The 23,082-nt window shown below is 40.0% G+C and overlaps 2 protein-coding genes across 9 annotated transcripts in view; one reads left to right on the forward strand and one right to left on the reverse strand.

The window, feature by feature from the left end:
* AP3S1 (adaptor related protein complex 3 subunit sigma 1) overlaps positions 1–9,664 on the reverse strand; it is a 54,636-nt gene extending 44,972 nt beyond the window's left edge. For 4 of the 6 annotated variants that reach the window (XR_009452594.1, XM_059693822.1, XM_059693819.1 and 1 more), the window contains exon 1: positions 9,131–9,664. Coding sequence is in view for 5 of the 6 variants with exons in the window: in XM_059693822.1 (XP_059549805.1) it covers positions 9,131–9,664 (534 nt within the window). In the remaining variant the exon portion in view is untranslated. The remainder of the gene's footprint in view (positions 1–9,130) is intronic. The other 2 variants (XM_059693820.1, XM_059693823.1) reach the window with 2 other exon arrangements.
* Positions 9,665–9,684: 20 nt separating this feature from the next.
* ATG12 (autophagy related 12) lies at positions 9,685–22,652 on the forward strand. 3 transcript variants are annotated; one of them, XR_009452595.1, is made up of 5 exons: positions 9,685–9,847; positions 14,177–14,313; positions 18,079–18,141; positions 18,654–18,772; positions 19,412–22,652. XR_009452595.1 is itself a non-coding variant. In XM_059693826.1 (4 exons), the coding sequence occupies exons 1-4, from the start codon at positions 9,685–9,687 to the stop codon at positions 19,469–19,471; spliced, it is 423 nt and encodes a 140-aa protein (XP_059549809.1). In that variant the 3' UTR covers positions 19,472–22,652. The 3 variants fall into 3 exon arrangements, 2 of the variants coding, with proteins under 2 accessions (XP_059549809.1, XP_059549811.1); XM_059693826.1 differs by lacking the exon at positions 18,654–18,772; XM_059693828.1 differs by lacking the exons at positions 18,079–18,141; positions 18,654–18,772.
* The last annotated feature ends 430 nt before the right edge of the window (positions 22,653–23,082 follow it).

Here is a 23,082-nt window from a genome sequence, read left to right on the forward strand (position 1 = left end):
AGCTACTGATTCCTGTAATTAACACCAGATTTCATCCAAGGCAGGAAAGATGGAAATGCTTCTTAGTAATAATAGAACTGGTCTAGTGGGCTTCACATAACCTCTGCATCCCTCTAATTAAGAATGTGAGATGTCTAGGAAAAATAAATTATTTTCCTCTTGACTTGTGCTATTTACAAGTGTCTTAGAAAATGGAGCCGGCTTGATCATTGGACTCAGTACAGAGGCTTCAGAGAATTGGAGCACTCACTTTTACCTTTATTCATACCTTTCCAGAGCCTAAGATAACTAGGTGGAAAAGAAAATAACTGAGCAGAGACAGCATCACTGCCTCTCCTGCAGAGGCCAGAGGCACTGTTCAATTGTGCAAAATACAAGTAAGATTCAATGAGAAGTATCTTTTCTTGTAGAGTGTTGGGGATAATGTCATCAGACTGAAAGGTCTGAAGAAGGGGCTGCATGATTTGGCATGCAGGCCCAATCTGGCCCTGTCTTTCTCTCGGACCTCATCTCTTACCACTCTTTCCTGTAATCACTCAGCTTGCCTTCTTGCTATTCCTCAACACGCCAAATTTGCTCCAATTTGAGGGATCCTGTACCTTTTCATGCCCCATACATTTTCTTCTCAGGTATTCTCATACACTCCTTTACCTCATTCAGTTCTCTTTTCAAATGTCAGGTTCACAAAGTTTTCCCTGATGATCTTATCTAATACTAGAGGTCCAGTGCACGAGATTCATGTACTCAGGGTGGGGGGGGTCCCTCAGCCTGGCCTGAGCCCTCTCGCAGTCCGGGAGCCTTTGGGGGATGAATAACTGATGGCTTAGGCCCACTCCCCACAGCCAGCAGTCGGACATCCTTAGTGGTGCCTTAGCACTGCCGCTACAGCCGCTGCACTCCCCAGTCGTTAGTCCAGCTTCTGGCTGAGCAGTGCTCCTCCTGTGGGAGCGCACTGACCCCAGCCTCTCCCCCATCATACTTTATCCCATTACACTATTTCATTTTTCTTCTTTCCTAGACTAATCACAATCTTACATAATTTGTTTACTGTCTGTCTTCTATCACTAGAATGTAAACTCATAAGACAGGGATAACATCTATTTTACTTAGCACAATATTACCAGTGCTTAAAACAAGGCCAAACACAAATATTTGTTGAAAAAATATGAAAAGAGAAAAGGGAGTGTAATGCTCAGGTCAGGTAATATGCAACAAGGCCACTTCTCTTCTTAAGAGACTGTCCATTAAGTGCCTCCTTGGGAGTCTTAAGAACTTAATACTCTATTAAATAGAATGATGTCTTTTATTCTTCCCGCAGTCAAAGGATTTGGTAAGGGGAAGGCTGAAAGGGCAGAATGGGCAAGAAATGTGAGTTTTATATAACAGTTAGAGGCCCTGTGCAAGAAATTCGTGCATGGGTGGGTCCTTAGGCCTGGCCCACAATCAAGGCCGATCGGGGCCTTCCGGCTGCCATCCAGAGCCTTCCTGCCTGTTGCCGGCTGCCAACCGAGGCCTTCCTACTGGCTACTGGCCTGGGCCTTCCTGCCAGCTGCTGGCCGGGGCCTGCCGGTGCAGGGGAGGGACCATGGGAGGTTGGCCAGCCACAGGGAGGGACCAGGGGAGGTTGGTCGGCTGCGGGAGGTTGGCTATGGGAGCGCACTGACCACCAAGGGGCAGCTCCTGCTTGAGCGTCTGCCCCCTGGTGGTCAGTGCACATCATAGCAACTGGTCGTTCCAGTAATTCCAGTAACTTACGCTTTTATATATATAGATATGCTTGAAAGGGACTGGTTCCTCTTTGGTCTACAACTCAGAATCACCTTGGCTTATCGGCAGCAGATAAGAATTCCATAACCCACACGTACAAAGACAACTACAAGTGCTAAAGACAAGAATAAATTCTTACTTTCCAACAAAAATTAGCAAATACTTCCCTTCAGGATCAGAAAAGGGTAGGGCCCTAATACACTCAGTTTACATATATGAGTTCAGTTTTGTAAAAAAGAAAGATATACACAGATAAACAAACATAAGCAAATTATTAAAGTGCTATTAACATTTATTAAAGTATTATTTAAAGTTATTTTTTTTAAATATTTTTACTGATTTCAGAGAAGAAGGGAGGAGATATAGAAATATCAATGATGAGAAAGAATCATTGATTAGCTGCCTCCTGAACACCCCCCTACTTGGGATTGAGTTAGCAACCTGGGCATGTGCCCTTGACCAGAATCGAACCTGGGACCCTTCAGACCACAGGCCGATGCTCTATCCACTGAGCCAAACCGGCTAGGGTTATATTAAAGTATTTTTAAAGATTCTAACAATAGAGTACCCAGACATTAACAAATCTGGTTATCTTAAAGCCACAAATTTTTAATAAATCCAGCAACAGCTTTGATGCATTCATTTTGTGATACTAATGTCTAAAAAGTATATACTCTTCATTAGGACATTCTGAAAGGAAATCTAAAGAGTGGAGAAAATATAACTAAATGTTAATAGCTATCTGTAGAAATGAAATCAAGGATGACCTTTCAGATCTTAATACTTCAATATTTTCTACATTATCACAAAAAAGAATACATTTAAAAAATAAAACAAATGCTCATGGAAGGAGACCTGACTTGGGATGGAGAACACAACAGTACAATATACAGATGATGAATTATAGAATTGTACACTTGAAACCTATATAATTTTATTAGCCAATAAATTCAATAAAAACTTAAAACAATAAATACTTTAACAACCAACAACTTTGCTAAAGAAATATAAATATAAACACCCTAAACAAGGCCTTTCTCTGTTTATAAAGTCCAAGGAATGACCTATCCCACTGCCCAATTTATAATCCTCCCCCTAAAGCCAAGAATCACTGTAATTTTGAGTATTTTAATTCTTCCTTTAATTTTCGATAGGTTTAATCTTAATTTTTTTAAAAGCAAGTCTTCAAGCATACTACCTATAAAAACTGTGATCATATTAGAATGGAAATTTTCAATGATCCTTTGATATAAGGATATCTTGAACTAAGATATTTTGTGTGACATGTTCAGAATCACAAATTTCAAGGATCATTCCTATATTAACAACCTCAGAAGCAATCTAAAATTACAGAGAAGAAAACAATATTTATTCACAAGAAATAACATGAGGTAATACAGCGAGAATAGTGGACACCTGTTTGCATACCCAACGTCCATTCTTCTCTTTCACCTTTCCAACATAATACCAATTTTATTTTTTTAAACATATTTTATTGATTTTTTACAGAGAGGGATAGAGAGTTAGAAACATCCATGAGAGAGAAACATCCATCAGCTGCCTCCTGCACAACCCCCACCGGGGATGTGCCCACAACCAAGGTACATGCCCTTGACCGGAATCGAACCTGGGACTCCTCAGTCCACAGGCCGACGCTCTAGCCACTGAGCCAAACTGGTCAGGGTGACACCAATTTTATTCATGCTTCCATCCTCATCCTCAGTTCCAAGGGTAGATCCTGATTAGTGTAAGCTATTATTGGTCTTGGGTAGGACTAACCAGACTGAAGGGAAAGATATATTCTAGCACTGCAGGAACCATCACTCCTTATGGACGCAATTGATTACCACTGACTTCAAGGAGGAAATCAGTTTTTGGATATCAACTTTGTGAAGAGCAAGACAGAGTAAGAAATTGGATCTATAATGAAGTCACTGATTTGCTAAATCAAGTAATTGTGGAATCTGTCTACTACTCTGCACTTCCTATTATGTATACTAACAGTTCTTTTAAAGCAAAATTTGAGTCAGACTACATAAAACTCAATTTATGTATCCAAAAGCATCCTAACTAATGTGAAAAGAAACCAAATCACTTGGGATTATCTTCTTAATAAAGCGGCTCAAATACTATGTGTTTATATAATATATGTTGCCTTGGCCAGTGTGACTCAGCTGGTTGGGTCATACAAAGGTTGCGGGTTTGTTTCCAGGTCAGGGCACCTGCTCAGGTTTCGGGCTCGATCCCTTCCCCTCTGTATCTGTAAGTCTGTTTCTACTAAAAAAATTATAATAAAAATATATAATATGTGTAAACACCTTAATTAATACTTAGAATTACTGACAATTCTATCTTGATCATAAAAATAATTTTAACCATCCCATCTGAAACACTGTCTTAACAGCCACTAAAAAAGACATCAGTAAATACGGATGCATCTTTCTTAAAGATTTTTTAAAAGAAAAAGTTATACATACTTTCAATACTTTATATCTGTTATGTAAACAAATTCAAAAATGAAAAGAACAATCTTAGAGTTCCTTCTAGGATCTGCATATGGTTGCCAAACAACTGAATAATCAGATACAGTTTATATGAAAATTGAGGCAACTTGTATATGTAACCATTTGAAAACTTTCCTGTTTGTACTTGTGTATGTGTATATAAGCTTGATCATGAGTATACATATGCAAACATACACAATCTGTTTTTTTTTTAATCCTTACCCAAGGATATGTTTTTATTAATTTGAGAGAGAAAGGGAGGCATGGAGGGAGGAAGAGAGAGAGATAGAGAGAGACCAGAAACCTAGGTATGTGCCCTGACCGGGAATTGAACCAACAACCTTTTGGTGTACTGGATGACTCTCCAACCAACTGAGCCACCCAGCCAGGGCTACATATAAAATCTTTTAAATCTGTGAAAATAACTAAGATAATTCATATAAAAGGAAAACATTTTTTACTTTATTAAAGTGATTCACCGAAGGATATACCATGGTTCATTAAAAACACAGGAATCATAAACAGGTGTGTGTTTTTTCTTGATTGATGGCTATATAAAAATATATCTGCTTTAAGAAATATTAGTCTCATTAGTCATTTATAGTAACACACAACTATTGCCAGGCAAATATTAAAAGACTAAAAACATTTGAACTGTACAGTCATAGCTTAAGGATATAGAAGGCAAAAACAAAAGAGAATTTATTCTGAGTCTACCCTTGACTTCTTAATGTCTGACTCTTGCAGAATGAACCAAAAACTTCAGTTTAGCCAAATATGCATGTGACTCCATGTGTCTCACACATAATAGCAGCTTGGAGGCACAATCAAATCTAAAAATTTATTACAGCAGGAAATGGAAATCTGCACTATTAAAGGGTAAAGATGAACATATAAATTGTTATCTGAGAGGAAAAGTGAGGAATGAAAATCCAATGCAGTAGGGGAAGTGGGTTGTTAAGTGCTTTTCAAATTGCTCAGTGTTAAACCATTATTACTGAATTCAAATCTCAGTACTCTATCAGGATATGAAACTGTTAACCCACCACACCCCTAAATATTGCTTAATAAATTAAACACAAACTGTCAATCTTATTGGATGTGCACTTCTTAGAAATTTCTTTCAACTTAAAACAGAAACAGTTGATGTAACAGCTATTCCATCACTACTTTTGTTGTAAAGGCATGGATTTTGAGAGCCTCTCATCAATGAAGGACTAAATTTTAAGAACTGGAAGGAAATTTAGGAGGTCACTTTTAACCCAAACTCTATCCCAAACTAGGAAACATTTAGCAAAGATTTATTGAGAGGTCTCTACTAGTATATTCAAGACTCATTATTGATTGCTGAGGGTGACACAAATAAATCTAAAACCTGCCTCAGGGAATCTATAGAATGCCCCAAAGGAATTCTAGGCTGAGAAACAGAATATTAGACTGTAATAAATATAATGTAAAATCCTAAGAACAAAGAGGCTTCAGGGAATGGTTAAGTGATATCTGAGTTAGGCCTGGAACAAAGGGTTGAATCTAGACAATTGGCAATGGAAGAAAAGAATATTTCAAGCAGTGAGGATAGAATAAACTCTGACTCCCTATACCAGCCGTGGGCAAACTACGGACCGCGGGCCGCCCGTTTGAAATGAATAAAACTAAAAAAAAAAAAAAAGACCGTACCCTTTTATGTAATGATGTTTACTTTGAATTTATATTAGTTCACACAAACACTCCATCCATGCTTTTGTTCCGGCCCTCCGGTCCAGTTTAAGAACCCATTGTGGCCCTTTTTTTTTTTTTTTTTTTTTATTTTATTGATTTTTTACAGAGAGGAAGGGAGAGAGATAGAGAGTTAGAAACATCGATGAGAGAGAAACATCGATCAGCTGCCTCCTGCACATCTCCTACTGGGGATATGCCCGCAACCCAGGTACATGCCCTTGACCGGAATCGAACCTGGGACCTTTCAGTCCGCAGGCCGACGCTCTATCCACTGAGCCAAACCGGTTTCGGCCCCATTGTGGCCCTTGAGTCAAAAAGTTTGCCCACCCCTGCCCTATACAAATACACCCATTTCCAACTACTCCTCCCTTATTGGTACATATTCTGCTCTTGCCAGGCCAGGTTTCCTGGTGTTCTTTAACATTTAGGCAGGTGCTTCAAATAGGCATTGCCTTTTCAGGGCCATTGCATCTCCTGCTTCCTCGGCTTGGAATGATCTTTCCCCAGATATCTGCAAGCAGGCTTTCTTACCTCCTTCAAGTCTTTGCCCAAATGTCTCCTTCTCAGTGAGAACTTACCTGCCTACCCTATTTTTTTTTTCTTTTTAAATAGTTCATTGATTTTTAGAGCGGGAGGAAGGAAGAAGAAAAAAACATCGATGTGAGTGTATAACATCGATCGACTGCCTCCTCACGCCATCTCCTGGGAATTGAGCCTGAAACCTGGGTTTGTGCCCTGCCCAGGAATTGAACCAGCAACCTGTAGGTGCACGGGAATACTGCCCAACCAACTGAGCTACACAGGCCAGGGCCTGCCTATCCTATTTTAAATTATCATCCTTGCACTCCCTGTCACCGTCCTGCTTTATTTTTTCCACATCACTAATAACTACTTATTAGTTTTGTGTATCCCCAACCCCAGAAAGAATAGAAGTTATGTTTGTTCATCTTCAGATTTTAAAACACTGCCTGCACTTGGTAGGCATAAAATAAAAATTTGTTGACAAACTGACTGAAATAAATGGGTGAAAAAGATTTCTGCCCTCAAATAGGTTATGGTCTAGTGAAGGAAGCAAATATATAAACAAATAACCTTCCATTATTTTCTGAATGACAAAAATACAGTTGGCAAAACTCAATTTATAAAAGACTAATACACAAAAACAGCTCTGGCATCCCTACTTCTACATGGCCAGTGACCACTAGATCCTTCTTTATACACCTCTCAGCCCCCTGACCCCAAGAACACTGTCATTTACCCAATGGCCAAATGACACCATAGCTGTCACTGCTGCCAGAACCTCCTCTTCCCACATTAACCTTCACTGCGACCTCCTGGGTTAAAGGTAAAACATATTCTATTCCCATTGCTAGACAAGAGAAAGATGTATTCCTGCATTTCCAAATGAAATTCATTTTTCTGTAGATGGTTAAATTATAAACTGCAAGAACGGTTACACTGATATTATGGATTAGGCAAGAAACCTACTTTTAATATTGCTTAATTACTAAGTGTAGACATGGAAAAACAAATGTTTGAAGTCTCTTTCATCGCTGGAACATACTTTTTTTATACTGCGAATGAATGGCACAAGCAAAATGGTTAAGAGAAAGTTCCTTCAATAAAGACTAGTACTATATTTTAGGCAAATGGGTAACACTGTAAAGTTAAAGGCATGTTTTTTAAACCCAGAAGGATCAACTAGAATTTTATCCTGGATTAAGGAATGATGTAGAATTCTTAAATAAAGCATTAGCATTTAAGTTGCATTATACTCAAGCCACACAGTAGTAGAAAATATTCTTTATCGCTAGCAACAGCAAAACTAAGGAAATGAGTAATAAGCTCAAGATTTCTCACGTCAACTAACACCTCCACAGACTGCATTATCATTTTAGGCAAAGTGACATTTTCACATTTAATTTCTAATGGCAGGAATGATTTCTATCTGGGACTAACCTGCATAAAAGTGTTAGCCTTGGCTCAATTTAAATATTTAATTGAAGGTTCATTTCTGGCTATAAGCAAACAGCCCCAATACTGCACAATATTTCTATCTTTACATAAACCATACCGATGATAGCCCAACTTGATTTGTTTTATCTAAACAGCGAATTTTGCCCTCAGATAGGCACTGAACCCTCCCTCCATCGTTACTAAATTACTTACTAGTATCTTTCCTACCTTAAGATCTCCTGCATTTTTAAACAATATTTACACTTCTAAAAGCGTTTTTATAAACATTACTCTTCTTCATAAGTGGAGGAAAAACTATAAATGAGGACAAATTATCTTACAAATTAGAGAGACACCAAACCAGCAGCTAAAATCCTGACTTCCAAGTACAGAATCACAGGTCTGGCCGGTCACCCACAAACGTCAATAATAATTAATTTAAATAATAATTAAACAATTTGCAGCCACTAAGAGAAAAGCCCCATGAAAGTGTTAGTTCCTCACTTATCTTTTTTTCTTTAACAAAGAGACACGTGGAAGTCAAACTGGGCAGTGGACCACGTATCACCACATAGAGGGGGGGGAGAGAGAGAGAGAGAGAGAGAGAGAGAGAGAGAGAGAGAGAGAGAGAGAGAGAGAGAGAGAGAGAGACTGCCCAAAGCGTGCGGTTCCCAGCGCGCAGGAAGCTAAGTTCTGCAGGGTGAGAGGAAAGCCCCAGCCCGTCTGTCCACGGAGAAAGAAGTCCCCCAGGAAAGGCTGGGAGTCGGGGAGGTGGGGCTGCGAGACCAGCGAGCTCCGCCGTCTTCCTCGCAGGCTGGCGCGGGTGTCGGGGAGACAGGTGCGCAGGTGGGCTCGCGGGCGCAGATGGGCTGCAGCCCCGACCCGCGAGGGCCCGCGCCGGGAAGTCTCCCGGGCCTCGCCCGCGCCGCCGGGAACCACTCAGGCAACAGACGGGCGGAGGAGCCACCCAGGCAGAGCCACCCAGGCAGAGCCACGTCGGAGGATGCGAGCGGGGCAGGAGGTGGGCACCCGCTCACACCCACCGGGAGGGAGGCTGACCACCCGAGAGCTGGAGGCAGCCGGGGCGCGAGAAGGGCCGCGCGTGCCTGAGGGAGTCGCCCTGAGGGCGCTGCCTGCAGCCCACAACTCCCCCTCGCCCGCATCGGCGGCGGCGGGATACTCACGTACGGCTGGTAGAACTTGGAGAGCCGCGGCTTCCCGTGGTTGTTGAAGATGAGGATCGCCTTGATCATGGCTGAGCCGGGCGGGCCGGGTGGGCGCTGGGGGCCAGGGCGGGGGCGGGCGCGCGAGCCTCGCCTCGGGATCTCGCCGGCGATCCTTCCCAACCCGCCCCCTCCCGCACGCGCGCGCGCGCCCCCGAGCCGCGGGGCGGGCCGTGGGCGGGAATGGGCGGGGCCGGGGCGGGGCCGGCGCGGAGGGAAGCGGAAACACTCCAGGCCACGCCCACTGTCCGGAGGGGCTCCTGCGCGCTCCCGGGTCTGTGGCGACGCAGACCGCCGTCCCCTGCCCGAGGCGCGTAGCTGTGGAAAAACAGCAGTCGCGGTATTAATGGTCAGGCTTCTACGACAGGCTCGACATAGAAGGTAGCCGGCAATCCCAGCTCTCACTGCAGAGTTGGGTCCCCTTTCGCCGTCGCCAGCCTGACGACTTCCTGGCGCAAAGCCCGCCCACTGCACGCTGAGCCCCCCACTTCCCATCTCGCCTCCCCCCGAACAAGATGGCTGAGGAGCCGGCGGCCGTGCTCCCGCTCCCTCCTTCGGGTGCGGCGGACGGCGAAGGGCCTACGGACGTCTCCCCAGGAACAGCCACGCCGGAGCCGCCTTCTTCCGCCGCAGTCTCCCCGGGAACGGAGGAACCTGCCGGCGACACCAAGAAAAAAAGTAATTTGGAGAGTGGTTTCTGGGCAGAGGCGGGAGGTGTAGGTCGCTCCCCACTGGGGATGGCGGCCAATGAAGAAGCAACATGGAGAGGAAGGCCCGTGCCCGGCGTGGTTTTTGACGGTTAGGAAGGGACCTGTGCGTCTCGGCTTTGCAGACCTTCCTGTGGAGGGCCCTGCCAGAGGCCGTTGCTGGACGCTTGGCCCTGTGGTGCGGCCCTGGCCTGACCGCAGACTTTCTCAAGGTGGGAGCGGAGGGGGATCTCGGGGGCTGCAGGTACTTAGCCCGGTAGCCAAATAGAATAATGATTGAAGATGATAGGGCTAGTTCGCGCCTTCCAACTAGTTAGTTCGCAGGGGTTTGTTTTGTTTAAAATACCAATTGCGTGTGAATTCACTTCTTGAACCAAAAAACTGAAATTTTACCCAAAATGAAGAATGTTTAAAGGAATACTAAAGGCACAGGCATCGCCTTTCTAAAACAAAAACACACAAACCATTTTGGAACCTTTGTGACTCATGTCATTGTGTGAACTAGCTGTCATCTACCCTGTCATCGTTTGCCACGGTAAAATCCAGGCATTCCTAAGTTGACTTGCCCTGGAGCAGCACTCCGTGTAGAGTAGCTTATGAGAAAAGCAGCAAGTCGGCACCTATAATTCAGAAAGGTCGGCCCGGGGCCTCAGACACGTTTTGCCAGTCCAGAGGCTTAGCCCAGGTATTGGCAGGGTTTCTGCTCAGTGACCTCACAGCCCGGCGTCGAACGTCATTTTCTTCTGCCGCCGGAGGTAGCTGTTTCCTCCGGCACTGCTCCCCGGGGGCCCAAGTGAGACGGCTTCTCCATTTGGGGGGAATCTCTTGTTGTCCCCACATGATGCACTACTGGAGAAACAAACCTTTGATTATTTTTATAGGTAGCCACGAGAATCTTCCTTGAGAAGAATTCCATGAGTTTTACCGAGTTTTGTTCCTCTTTTTCTTCCATTTTTATTGCAAGCAGGAACAGACTTTCAAAGGGCTTGTTTTAAGCTCTAACAGTCTCAGTCAAAAGTGTCCTACTACTCCCCGAAGATAGCTTTGCAAAAACAGTGGCTAAAGATGAATGACCTGCAACAGGGATACAGCCTGGGGTTATATGGCATGGTCTCTTGGTTCCAATATATATATATATGTATGTATTTTAAGCCGTCATTTAAAAATGGGTTCTTTTTCTGGCTCCCATGAGCATTTGAGTTTGCCTCTCTGATGTTATAAAACTTAGTTTCTAGCTATTGGATTTCTACCCTGACATTGTCATCCTTTTTTGAGGACCTCTTCTGAGGGAAGAAGCTTAGCTGTTACATATGCTTCACTTCTGGTTTAATCTACAGAAGAACAAAGATTGTTGCAGCAACCCGAGGTTGTTGGTCCTGGCCTCACATTAGGACCACCTCAGGGAGCTTTAGAACATACCTGTGCCAGGACCCTGCTTCCAAACATTCTGTATTCTTGTAAATTAAATGTGTTCCCCCAGTTGCTCCTAATGCATAGCTCGGATTGAGAACTGTAAAGCAAATCACCTTTAGAAATTAAAAGAAAATGTAGTTACAATTTAAATAAATGTGTCCTCTAGCTCCTATCCCTTCCAATATTTTTTTTCCTGCAGTAGTACAGCTCATAATATTTTCTCCTTCACTTTCTTGAAATGCTCAGTTGCAACTGAGTTATTGATAACCTCAGGAGATTGAAGGGGGCATAGAAGCTGAGTTACTCAAAATCCCCTCATTTATCTTTAAATTCATCTCTGTTTCCTGGATAACTGAAGCTAGAGTTTAAGTGGAGGAAGGAAGGTAAACTTTATCAAGAAGAATACAGTGTGCATTATGTGTTCCAGGTGCCTTCATTCCCAGGGTAAACTTGAATAAATTAACTTCTGACTCCATTGGATCCCAATTTTTAACACCAAAGACTGGGACAAGAGAGATGTAATATACTAGAATTAACTTTAGGGGGCAGCAGTACACTATTTTGCTTTCAGTGTTGCTTTTTTTTTTTTTTTAATATATTTTATTGATTTTTCTTACAGAGAGGAAGGGAGAGAGTTAGAAACATTGAAGAGAGAGAAACATCGATCAGCTGCCTCCTGCACATCTCCTACTGGGGATGTGCCCGCAACCCAGGTACATGCCCTTGACCGGAGTCGAACCTGGGACCCTTGAGTCCGCAGGCCGACGCTCTATCCACTGAGCCAAACCGGTTTCGGCTCAGTGTTGCTTTTGATTGAGAGAGACTTCTTTATTCCCCCTTTTTATTGAGTGTATTGGGGTGAAATTGATTAATAAAATAATACAGGTATCATGTGTACAGTTCTATACTACATCTGTATATTGTATTGCGTGTTCACACACATCCTTTTAAGTATAGTAACTTCATGAGGCAGATTCATAGGTTGTGTTTGTATTTTGGATTATTGAAACCTTTAATTTCTCTAATTGAAACTTTTTGGCCCCTCGTTGTTTTTCCCCCAATAATTATTATGTTTCTTTATTAGAAATGTTATTATAGAAAACTTGGCGGTTACAAAAAGTACCAGTAAAACCAAATATTAATCACCTATAATGTCACTACTGAGAAATAGCATTTTGGTGCACATTCCACATTTACATGAATATGTGTTTGTGATGGTTTTAATGAAATTGAGGTGTTATTATACATGCTGTTTTATATTAGTACATTTTGATAACTTTTTCATGCTGTTAAATATGCTTTTATAGCATGTTTTCTTTAATGGCAACTTATAATCTTAAGGTTCAAAAAGTATGAGTTAGGACCTGATATTGTTCCAAACGCTTTACATGTATTAACTTATTTAATCCTCAAAACAACCTTATGAGGTAGATGCTATTGTCCTCATTTTATAAAAGGAAGAACTGTGGCACAGAAACATTAAAGAATTTATCCAGGAATATATACATAGCAAGTAGCAGAGCCAGGATTTGGAACCCAGGGACTTCAGAGTGTGTATTCTTTATGGAATTATATAAATTCTATTATAGACAATAATATCATTTTTCAACCAATCCCCTCTAAATACCATTGTTGAATATTTAGATTTGCCAGGTGTTTGTTTTTTTTCTATAAAAATAAATGTTTCAACAAAGGTGAAATCCTTCTAAGTGAATCTTTTTACATCTCATATTTTATGAGACTAGGTTCCTAGTACTATTATTATTAGTACTAGAGACCCAGCGTGCACGAAATTGTGCGCGGTTAGGGTCCCTAGGCCTAGCCTGGCCTCAGTCGCATGGTCTCTGCCGCCCTGCAATGCTACGTGAAGCTCCCTGCTCCAGGGCACTCCCTGATGCTCGCAGCCCCTCGACTACTATGCGAGGCTCCCCCCCACCCCTCGACTGCTCCGTGAAGCTTGCTGCCGCCCTGTGAAGCTCACCGCTGGCCGCCCAGGTGACTGCTCCTCTAAGCTCACAGCCACCCCGCGAAGCAGCCCCGCCACCGCAGCTCAACAGTCCCCAGTCCCTCCCCACCGCCAGCCCCGCCTCATGGTGAGGGGCACAGGGTCAGGGGGAGGACCAAGAGGCACTTCATGGTGACTGGTCGCCCGTTCGGTTGTGACGGCACCTAGCTCTTGATATATATATTAGGATTATTGGATCAAAACATATCTTAAGTATTTGGTAATGTATTACCATATTGTTCTCCAGAAAGGGTGTGCCATTTTTTTATTCCCAACAGTAGTCTCATCTACAGTATTATTATTCTAATTTTTGCTAATTTGGTTGGTTGTAAAAAGCCATGACATTATATATATATGTGTGTGTGTGTGTGTATACATAAATATATACATAAAATACATTTTTATTGGTTTTAGAGAGAGCAGAAGGGAGAAGGAGAGAGAGATAGAAACATCAATGAAAGAGAAAAGTCAACATCCATCGACTGTTTCCTGCACACTCCCCATTGGGGATCGAGCCTGCAATCCGGGCATGTGCCCTGACCAGAAATTGAACCAGTGATCTCTTGGTGCATGGGTTGACGCTCAATCACTGAGCTACACCAGCCCGGTGACATTTTATATATTTTTACATATTTATTGACCATTTCTATTTTATTATTATTAAAATGAAATTTAAAATTACATTTCATGGAGAGTCCTTTCTGAGACTGTAGAAACGGGGGGGAGAAAAATGACGAAAAAGAATCTTACAGCCTAACATTTGTATATCTTAGACATACCTCCAGTATCCAATATATGTACTATGTATAGATTAAAGGTTTAACTTTTCTAAAGTCATTGTATGTTGTAGTGTAATTGTTATATTTTTTTTTCCTTTTACAGTTGATATCCTGCTAAAGGCTGTGGGAGACACCCCTATAATGAAAACAAAGAAGTGGGCTGTAGAGCGAACCCGAACCATCCAAGGACTCATTGACTTCATCAAAAAGTTCCTTAAACTTGTGGCTTCAGAACAGTTGGTATGAAACCAGTGCTGACTATTTCCCTCAATTATCTATAATGGTTACCAGGCAATAATGAATAACTGTTGTATATAGAAATACATATGGAGCCATATATTTTTACTTCAGTAATGTTCTTTTATTTCTTTTGTTGGTGGGATTTCTGTACTTTATTGAAGGATTCTCTGGGGAACTCTGAAGTGAAATGAATTTTAGATTTACATTTACAATGTGAACTGATTTTTTTTTTTTTTTTTTTTACCACTGAGGTGGTTTTTCTCAAAAAAGTCACTGAATGCCCACGCAGAAAGATCTGTCAGGGAACATACAGAAATATTTAGGTTTTATAATTTGTTTTGATATTAATGTTGTTTCCTTTGTGTTCCTATTAAGGTAAGCAACATGTCCTTGCCATATGTTATGGAAGAACTAAGAGATATTCTTATTTCATATTAGTAGATGTTAAACACTTCATGGTAGCAGTTGGAAAGATTAATATTTTAAATGCCACTGGTTTTTAACTTGGCATTCAGCTACAGAAATTTAAATATCTACTTGTATTTAGAATATTGTTGCATTTTAATTAATATAGCAGACACCTTTATTGGCAGATCACATCTTGGCCAATATTAATACTGATCTAGTAGTTTGAAAGAGTAAGTATAAGATAGATCAATCACTAGAAGTAATTTGAGGAAGAATAGCATATAGAGCCTGGGATTCCTCCAAAGGAAGATGTTTAGAAAAAGTGTGGAAATATTTGAGTTTTGCAGCTGAACATCTCCCTCAGTAATCAGAGTGAGAAAAGCATCTGTGTTATTACAGTGCCATATAGAATTTAATTGTCAGAGATGGGCAAGAAGATTATAGTGTCATTCACATGCATATTGGAGCTAAAACCTCAGGAGCAGAAGACCTTGCCTAGATAGAGTTGTTCAGTGGTTAGAGCTTCAGCCCATGGACCGAAGGATGTCAGGTTTGATTTACAGTCAAGGGCATATAGGTTGCAGGTTTCGATCCCTGGGACAGTGCAGGAGGCAACTAATCAATCTGTCTCTCTCACATCGATGTTTCTCCCTCATCATTTTCCACTCTTTAAAAACCAATGGTAAAAGTATCCTTGGTGAGGATTAAAAACAAAATCATTATTCTTTAAAACTAAAATAACTGTCTTCCCAAGTTCTAGCATTTATTAGCAAGATTACATTTTGAAATTGTTACTTCCATGGAATTTTAAACTAGCTGAATTGCTTTTTAAAAAAAATTATAGTCACTTTCAGTTCCTGACTCCTGTTATAAATTGTAATGAATTCTTATAGTTCTGCTACATTTACTCTACTATCCCCTTAACACTAAAACCATCTTACTTTTAGCTACAAAGTCCTAATTATTCTTCCACCTAGTTAAATCCTATTTATTATCTCTTAGAGAAGGCTTTCCCTGATGTTTTTGCTAGGTCAAATTAATGCCACATCTGTTGTGTACTACACACTTTGTCAGATGCACTTTTTTCATCTATAGTCTTACCTGCATATGTCTGCCTCTCCAGTAGATTGAAAACTCATTAATGGGAGTCATATTAATCTTCACAGTTCCACACCTTGGGAAATTCCTACCACATAATAGATAGTGTATGTTTGCTGAACTAAAAACTGTCACCAAGAGCCCTTCTCATTTAAAATGTACCAGAAGAATAAAATATCTATGTTCATTCACAGTGAAACTGCTAGGATCTAAAGACAGAGTCTTATATCTGTACTAGAGGCCCAGTGCACAAATTCATGCACAGGTGGGGTCCCTCAGCCTGGCCTGCAATCAGGGCCAGAAGGTTGGCCGGGGAAAGAGGGCCTCATGAGATTGGCTGTCCGGGGAGGAGGGGCCGCAGGAGGTTGGCTGGCCGGCCGGCAGGGGGGCGGACTGCAGGAGGTTGACTGTGGGAGCACACTGACCATCGGGGCAGCGCCTACATTGAGTGTCTGCTCCCTGGTGGTCAGTGCATGTCATAGCGACCAGTTGTTTGGTTGTTCGGTCACTTAGGCTTTTATATACCAGTATATAGATTATAGAAATTCACATTTAAATGCACACTGATTTCTAACTTTATGAAGTTTTTGTTAAGAGTATTACTCAGCCTTAACCATTAATTGATATTTATACATGAACTTTTGAAATAATTAAAACTAATATATATTGAGTACATATACCAGGCACTGGTGCTATCTCATTTTATGTTTCCCAGCAGCTCCAAGAAGTATAGGTGCTATTATTTTCCGTATTATAAATAAGGAAACCAGCTGAGAAAAGGTATTTGTGTTTAGAGCCAGAACTTAAACCTGGATCTGTCTCAGTAGAGCCTCTGTTTTTAATAACCACACTGAATCACTCAAGGGAGAAATGTAGTCCTTATTTGTTTTTATTACAGTTGGTGACCCAAATAGTGTCTATCAACCAACTGTTTATTCTGATATTATTGGGCTTTAAAGGCTATATTAAGTCCAAGAAACTTTAGTCTTAGAATTTGACTATAGACAAAGGTAAATTGATATGTTACCTGCAAATAATGTTTTATTTTCTAAAAGGAAAATTATCAAAAGCTACTAAGACACTGTCCTTTTGTATCTGCAGTGATTTTCTTAAGTACTGGTTTCCCCCACTATATAAAAGAAGAACATTCCTATGAAATCTTTTCTAAGCCAAAATGGCATAAAACAAAAAAGTAATCACCATTAATTTATGTGAAAAAATTTTGTGCATACCAAGATCCCCTCAAATAACCCACCAAACCATAATACACTTAATTATACCCAGTTTTATGCTAAGCATAACACCCTTATGAGCTCTTTTAGGCATTCTGATATTTTAGGTCACATCTTGCTAACAGATGTATAAAATTGAGATAAAGCACGGATGCTTACAGACACAGTCCAAAGCTATGCTGGCTTACTGCCAAGATGCAGAGTGTAGTTCCCACTGAAAGAGATTGGCAGCAGGGCTAATCTCACCGTTTCTATAATGGCTCACTGCAAAACATGCTGAATGTTATTTTTGCTTTCTTCATAAAAGTGAAAATCCTCTTAGGATTTCTCAGTTAAAACAGGTACTAATGTAGGTCATTCATAACATGAACTTTCAAAAAGCAGAGGATACATGTATTAGAGAGTTTTAATGAAAACAGACTAAACTGGAACATTGAACAATGAATCCTTTAAAGAACAAGGTTATAAGAACATTAGGTTTCATTATGTTACCATCTTATTTAGCTACAAGTGACTTTACAGTAGTGGCACCCAGCCTGGAGTTCAGTACTTTTATGAGTTTTCAGTGGTGGTAAAGGTAAAAAAAAAATCCAACTGTATGTTATTACCCAAGAAAAATGCTCACACTATCTCAGAGATTTCCTGATTTTATACTGTGTATGAAGTTTTGTTAGGAAAAATTCTGTCTTTAAAATGAGTAGTTGGAAAAAGTAATACTTTTAATAATTTCTTGAATAAATCTTCAAAAGCTATTTGTAAAAACATTTAAAAGTTATTAGTTTTAATAAGTAGGAACCACTGCTCTAGAAGCAAAAAATCTGGTTTTATTCCTCCAGGTAGGAACTAATCTTCATAAAGATCTCATTAGTTGACTGATTTATGAGAAGTAGGAAAAAGAGGTTAAGGAAATTTCTTTCAATTCTGAAGACAAAGAATTTGAAAGAGCTGGCTGATTGAACCCCAGAAAAATACAGATTAATCAGGATACCATTAAAAATGAATCGCCTTTTTTTTTTTTCTTTTGCAGTTTATTTATGTGAATCAGTCATTTGCCCCTTCCCCTGACCAGGAAGTTGGAACCCTCTATGAGGTAAAACATAACTGCTTTATTTTTTTAATAAAAGATGCACATCTGTGAATAGTATTATTAATTAACATCATTATTTTAAGAGATGCTATTCTTAATTGCCTCTCAGGAAAAAAGATTACTTTCTTGTTTTCTGTTATATCTCTTAACACCTTGAACATTTACTACCTCAGTAAATTACTCAGTGATTAAAGAATTAAGGAATGAATAATACAAACAGAAGATGTCCAGAAAATAAGGCCTTCTTTTTTGCCTAATTTGTTTCTTTTACATTGTTTATATAATTAGTAATCCAGATTTGCTTCCAAGAAATTTAAAAGAAGTCTACATAAAAATGACTGTATTCAACATACTAACAGTTTCATGACAAAAATTATTATAGTATACACATTAGCACCGCTAGTAGAAAACAGTATATACATTACAGTTAAGAGATATAGAGAAACGGCAAGATTAAAATATGTAAGCCCATCCATGCCTATGATGTTTAAAGGACAGATTTTATTCAACACCAGAGGCCTGGTGCACAGATTCTGCACCGGTGGGGTCCTCGGCCTGGCCTGCAGGGATCAACCTGAAACCAGCTCTCCGACATCCCCCAAGGTGTCCCGGATTATGAGTGGGCAGTTCTCGGGTAATGCACCCCAGAATCAAGCTCCCTCCTCTCTGGGTCCAGGGTGCGGGTGAAGCAGATTCAGGGCCGACAGTGCCCCATCTACAATCTCTAACCCACGGCCGATTCCATGAGGCTCCCTCCTCTGCTGGCCGGAGCATCATAGCTACCAGGTGAACAGTTTAACGGTCACTTAAGCTCATACATACAGATTACTAGAGGCTCAGTGCACGAAATTTGTGAACTGGTGGGGGGAGTGTCCCTCAGCCCAGCCTGCACCCTCTCCAATCTGGGACAGTCCTCTCACAATCCGAGACTGCTGGCTCCCAACTGCTCACCTGCCTGCCAGCCTGATCGCCCCTAACTGCTCCCCTGCTGGCCCGATTGCCCCCAACTGCCCTCCCCTGCAGGCCTGGTCACCCCCAACTGCCCTCCCCTGCTGGCCTGGCCCCCTTGTGTGAGGGTGTGATGGTCAATTTGCATATTACCTATTTATTACATAGGATGATTACTGATGTGTTAAAATAGCAACTTGCATCTTTTGAAAGAAAGAGCTTTGTAGATAATTTACACCTACATGTATAAGGATATTTATGATACGTATACCATTTTTTCTTTCATCAAAGAATTAAGTTTGTTGCTGTTATTTTCTTTTTGTAGTGTTTTGGCAGTGATGGTAAACTGGTCCTACATTACTGCAAATCTCAGGCATGGGGATGAACGACAGAGAAAAAGATCTTGATAACTAAAAATGAATCTTCACAAAGGACACAGCTCTGAAAAGTTTGATACTTATGGCAAGATACTTGTGGATATGATCTCAGCATGTTATCTGCTAAGACCCATGTTTATGCATGTAAAAAATCCATAGAGTTGACCCACAAAAATGTGATTTGCATTAATACAGGAATCATCGTGAAAGATTGACATTAAGAGTATATACAGTACTACAACTATTGCTCCAGATATGCCTCCAGGATATTGAAAAGGAGACTAAGATTGTATAAAGCCTCTTATTTGTTGTGTGTTTGTTTAATTTATCTTTATTGTTGAAAGTATTACAGATGTCCCCTTTTTTCCCCATTGACCCCTTTTTGGCTGCACAGGTCTTCACCACACTATTGTCTGTGTCCATGGGTTATGCATATAAGTTATTTGGTTAATCTCTTCCTACCCACCCCACCGTCCCTCTGAGATTTGACTGTTTGTTCCATGCTTCTATGTCTGGAGCTATTTTGTTCACCAATTTATTTTGTTCTCTAGATTCCACATATGAATGAGATCATGTGATACTTGTCTGTCTCTGACTGACTTATTTTGCTTAGCATAATACTCTCCAGGTCCCTCATGGTGGGTCAAAGGGTAAGAGATTCTTCTTTTTTACTGCTATATAGTATTTCATGGTATAAATGTACCACAGTTTTTTTTATCCACTCATCTACTGATGGGCACTTGGGTTGTTTCCAGATCTTAGCTATTGTAAATTGCGGTGCTATGAACATAGGGGTGCATATATTCTTTTTGATTGGGTTTTTAGGTTTCTTAGAGTATTTTCCTAGAAGTGGGATTACTGGGTCAAATGGCAGTTCCATATTTAATTTTTGAGGAAATTCCATACTGTTTTCCATAATGACTGCACCAATCTTCATTCCCACCAGCAGTGTACTAGGGTTCCCTTTTCTCTACATCCTCACCAGCACTTGTCATTTGTTGACAAAGGAGGCAAGAGCATATAGTGGAGTCAAGACAGTCTAGTCAATAAGTGGTATTCGGAAAGTTAGGTACATGCGAAAAAATGAAATTAGACCACCAACTTACACTATACACAAGAACAAACTAAAAAAAAAAATGGTTAAAAGACTTAAAATGTAAGTCTTGAAACCATAAAAATTCTAGAAGAAACCACAGACCACAAAATCACAGACATCTCCTGTAGCAATATGTTTGCTGACACATCTCCTAGGGCAGGGGAAACAAAGGAGAAAATAAACAAATGGGACTACATCAAAATAAAAAGCTTCTGCACAGCAAAAGGAACCATCAGCAAAATGAAAATGGAGCCCACTATAGGAGAATAAATTTGGCAATGATACATCTGATGGGTTAACATATATAAGGAACTTGTACAACTTAACAAAAGGAAGACAAACCAATTAAAAAATGGGCAAAGGACCTAAATAGACACTTCTCCAGAGTGGTCATACAGATGGCCAAGAGACATATGAAAAAAATGCTCAATGTCCTTAATCATCAGAGAGATGCAAATTAATACAACAGATACCACCTCACACCTGTCAGAACGGCTGCCATCAACAAATCAACAAAACCTCTTTTTTTTTTTTAAATATATTTTATTGATTTTTTACAGAGAGGAAGGGAGAGGGATAGAGAGTTAGAAACATCGATGAGAGAGAAACATCAATTAGCTGCCTCCTGCACACCCCCTAACTGGGGATGTGCCCACAATCAAGGTACATGCCCTTGACCGGAATTGAACCTGGGACCCTTGAGTCCGCAGTCCGACGCTCTAGCCACTGAGCCAAACGGGTTAGGGCAATAAAACCTTTTTTTATAGGTTCTTAAAATGACTGAAATTGTTTACTTGTAGAATTAGCACTGTAAAAGTCAGTTTAGTTTACTAAAAGATTATTTTTGTGCTGCTCCTGGGAAGTTCAGTTTGAGGTATGGGATATACTTTTTCTTATATATATTTATATCTACAGTATTATGAAAGAAAATCTCATTGACCTGCTGGCTTTATATCTTACATAGTCCAGTAGAGGGCAGCCCAGATGGCAGAAATAAGCAGTTTGGTTTTACATCTTTGCCAAATGATAATGGAGGAGAAAACTGTTTCTAGCAAATATCTAGCCAAGAGAGCATGTATGTTGACACACTGGAAGGCTGCTTTAGAGAATATGCAAGGTTTAGATTTAATTGTCTTATTGTGAAAAAAAAACTTTAGACAAATGAATTATACACCTATTTTAGTCCTAACATTTGATGATTCTGGAGTCCCAATGTTTATAGCTATGATGGTCTTCTGTCTCTTTTACAGTGTCAAAAGCACTCAAGTAAATGTGACAACATCTTTGAGTTTTTATAATGTATTTTTCAACTTGAAAATGCTCAAAGAAAAACTGAACAAAAGCCTTAGTTTTACATGTATTTCATGCCATGACTAAAAGTACCTTTTTTCTAATGCCATTAGACTGGTAATTGCTTGAGGTGAGATTTAACTTTTTAAAAATTCTTTATTATATTTGTAATGCAGCATTAAAAAAGCATTCCAATAAATTGAATGGAATGTCCAAACAGAATGTAAAGTATGTGCAAGAATTCTCTTAAGTGTTTGTTTTCAAAAGTAATGTACTTTATGATTAATGATCTGCCATACACTAGCATTAGGGGGTGCTAAGGAAGAATTCCATTTATAGTGATGAAATTGCTGTTCAGTTCTCATTTTCTGTCCAAGAATAAATTATTAAGTCCCCTTATGCCAGTGTTCCGGTGTAATAAATTAATACAGCTAGTAGTTAGCACTGGAATAGTACAGGTTGAATTGTGCAAATTTATCTTGTAAGATTAGGTAAGAAATTTATATATATGTTGGAAGCTGGAAAGTGTACTATCATTTTCAAGTCAAATAGGTTGGATGTGGATCTGTTCTGTAGCTTCCTCCATTAATAGTTACTGAAGGATGTGAATGTATTTATATACATACGTATTTAACAAATAGCAAAAATGTGTTTAACTTAATATTTGCCACTATGGTTTTAAGTGATGGGATATTTACTACATTAATCAAAGCTATTTGAGTTTGAGTTTGTGATATCAATTTAATTGTTCCTTTTTAATCTAAAGAACTTATTAATTAAATCTAAGGTTAGCTAAATATGTATATACCTTGTGGGGTTTTTTTTCATAATAACCTTGAAGATATAGTACAGGGTTTTACACTATTACAAACCATATTTACACTATTATCTCTTTTACACTATTATCTCTTAATCCTTAGCCAAATAATTAATTATTCTGTGCTAACTTTGCAACACTTACTTGTAAGCCTGGATCCCTTAAATTGCTGGGTGATGGGCACCTTATACACAATTCACAAATTTTTTTGCAGATGTCTGGTTTAAACTGTTAACTGTAATTAAATTTGGCAGGGGGAGAGGGTTATATTTTGTTTTTTATGTTCATGAGAAAATCATTGTCAGTAATGTCATGCTTTATCTTACTGTGCAAAGATGACCCACAACATACAGAGGGCATGTAATTATTAGAATATTATGCTTCCATCTTAGAAGGTATCTACACCAAGAACTTCA

The sequence above is a fragment of the Myotis daubentonii genome, chromosome 4, assembly GCF_963259705.1.
Source record: "Myotis daubentonii chromosome 4, mMyoDau2.1, whole genome shotgun sequence".
NCBI classification, from domain to species: Eukaryota; Metazoa; Chordata; class Mammalia; order Chiroptera; family Vespertilionidae; genus Myotis; species Myotis daubentonii.

What these genes read in the sequence shown, in the direction of transcription:
- ATG12 (XM_059693826.1), top strand. Translation starts at nt 9,685, where the DNA reads ATGGCTGAGGAGCCGGCGGCCGTGCTCCCGCTCCCTCCTTCGGGTGCG. An exon ending in TTGTGGCTTCAGAACAGTTG is followed by an intron (nt 14,314 to 18,078) that starts GTATGAAACCAG and finishes TTTCTTTTGCAG; the next exon opens with TTTATTTATGTGAATCAGTC. An exon ending in AAGTTGGAACCCTCTATGAG is followed by an intron (nt 18,142 to 19,411) that starts GTAAAACATAAC and finishes TTCTTTTTGTAG; the next exon opens with TGTTTTGGCAGTGATGGTAA.